At 42.6% G+C, this 1,427-nt stretch overlaps 1 protein-coding gene across 1 annotated transcript in view; it reads right to left on the bottom strand.

Moving 5' to 3' along the window:
* The window catches only part of Glrb (glycine receptor beta), a 101,035-nt gene that overhangs the window by 98,476 nt on the left and 1,132 nt on the right, over positions 1 to 1,427 (bottom strand). The window contains exon 2 of the mRNA XM_004638711.2: positions 388 to 538. Coding sequence (XP_004638768.1) covers positions 388 to 509 — 122 coding nt within the window. The 5' untranslated portion in view covers positions 510 to 538. The remainder of the gene's footprint in view (positions 1 to 387; positions 539 to 1,427) is intronic.

A 1,427-nucleotide genomic window follows, 5' to 3' on the forward strand; every position in this document is an offset into this window, starting at 1 on the left:
TTTTTAAAGAATAATCATTTGGGAATTTTTTAAAAATCAACTTTCAGAACCAACAATTGCTCCAAACCAGCAATTTCAGTGTCCAATCAAAGTAGCTCATTTGGCACCCAAAAGCAATGCCAGCTTTGTTCTCATTTCAAAGGGATGAATGAAAACTACATAAACCCACAGCACCAGCAAGGTTTTATAAAACTACGGTCAACACAGGGAACTGTCACATTCGAAACTTTCCTCACCCTGCCATTTTCTACCCATAAAAAAATAAGAGAACATAATCAGATATGCAAAGTTGTGTGGGTCTGTGTTTTCATAAGGCGCCCTGCTTTTCAATCAACCCGCGGCCACGTTTCTCCATATAAGAAAACAAGAGGCGAGGAACGAACGTACGAGGGGCACAGGTGCTGCTTCTTTTTCCCCTTCCCTTTCTTTGAAGACTTTTCCTTAGAATAGGCTTCTTCCACCCACAAAGAAATTAAGATAAAAAGGGTGACTGGCAACAACAACTTCATCTTGACAAATTGAATTTCAGGAGCTCGACCTACAAAAGAGAACAAGAAAATATTTACATTTACGACGCAAATGATAATACATGACTGTCCCCTTGAGCATGATTGTCATCCGAAGGACAAATACATTTGGATTTCATATTTTCTTTACTAAATCCTGTACAGCTACACATCACTATATATTAAATTCTCTTTTATGTAGCAGTAGTAAAGTCTCTTTTATATAGTAGTAAAAGTCAGTTTAAATAATGGGTCAAAGAAAACAAGACTGCAATGAGGTATAAGAGGTTACCTTATAAAATTTCTGACTCCAGGGTTACATAAAATTGTAAATTGATACTGGATTGGACATTATAGCAAAACATGCTGAGGAAGATATCAGAAGGACGTTTAGCACGGTTAAAATGCCTATCTCCAATGAAATACTGAAGTTATTTTTTTTTTCTTTTGGAACATCTACACTCTGTTAATTTCATATTCATATTTTTTAAAAAACAATAAAACTCAGTATTAAATAACTGGCAGAGATAAAGAAAGCGACTAGTGCCCACCGGTCTCGCACCCTAAATTCCCGGGTTATTCACACACTCCATCTGCAGACCGCCTCAGACGCCCAAGGCGCAGGCAGGTCACTGCAGGTAGCACGGCCGCGCCGGCTTCCGGACCTCCCCTGCTCTGCGCGGCTAAGTCTGTCAGCAGGGCTCTGCCTGGGAGATTCTAGGAGGCGGACCAAACGCCCTCAAATAATCTTCTTAGCTGCATTTTAATAACATCATTCATGCTCAGACAGGACTTCTCTTCTGGCCAGAATCTGCTGCATCAAAAAATCCCCAAAACGCCAGTCGGCGCGCCTCTGCAGCGGCGCGCGCGGCTCGGCTCCCGGCCTGCGCCCCCGCCCGCGGGTCGCCCGTCTCCCCCAGG

This window comes from Octodon degus, unplaced genomic scaffold (genome assembly GCF_000260255.1).
Source record: "Octodon degus isolate 3935 unplaced genomic scaffold, OctDeg1.0 scaffold00101, whole genome shotgun sequence".
Classification (NCBI taxonomy): Eukaryota; Metazoa; Chordata; class Mammalia; order Rodentia; family Octodontidae; genus Octodon; species Octodon degus.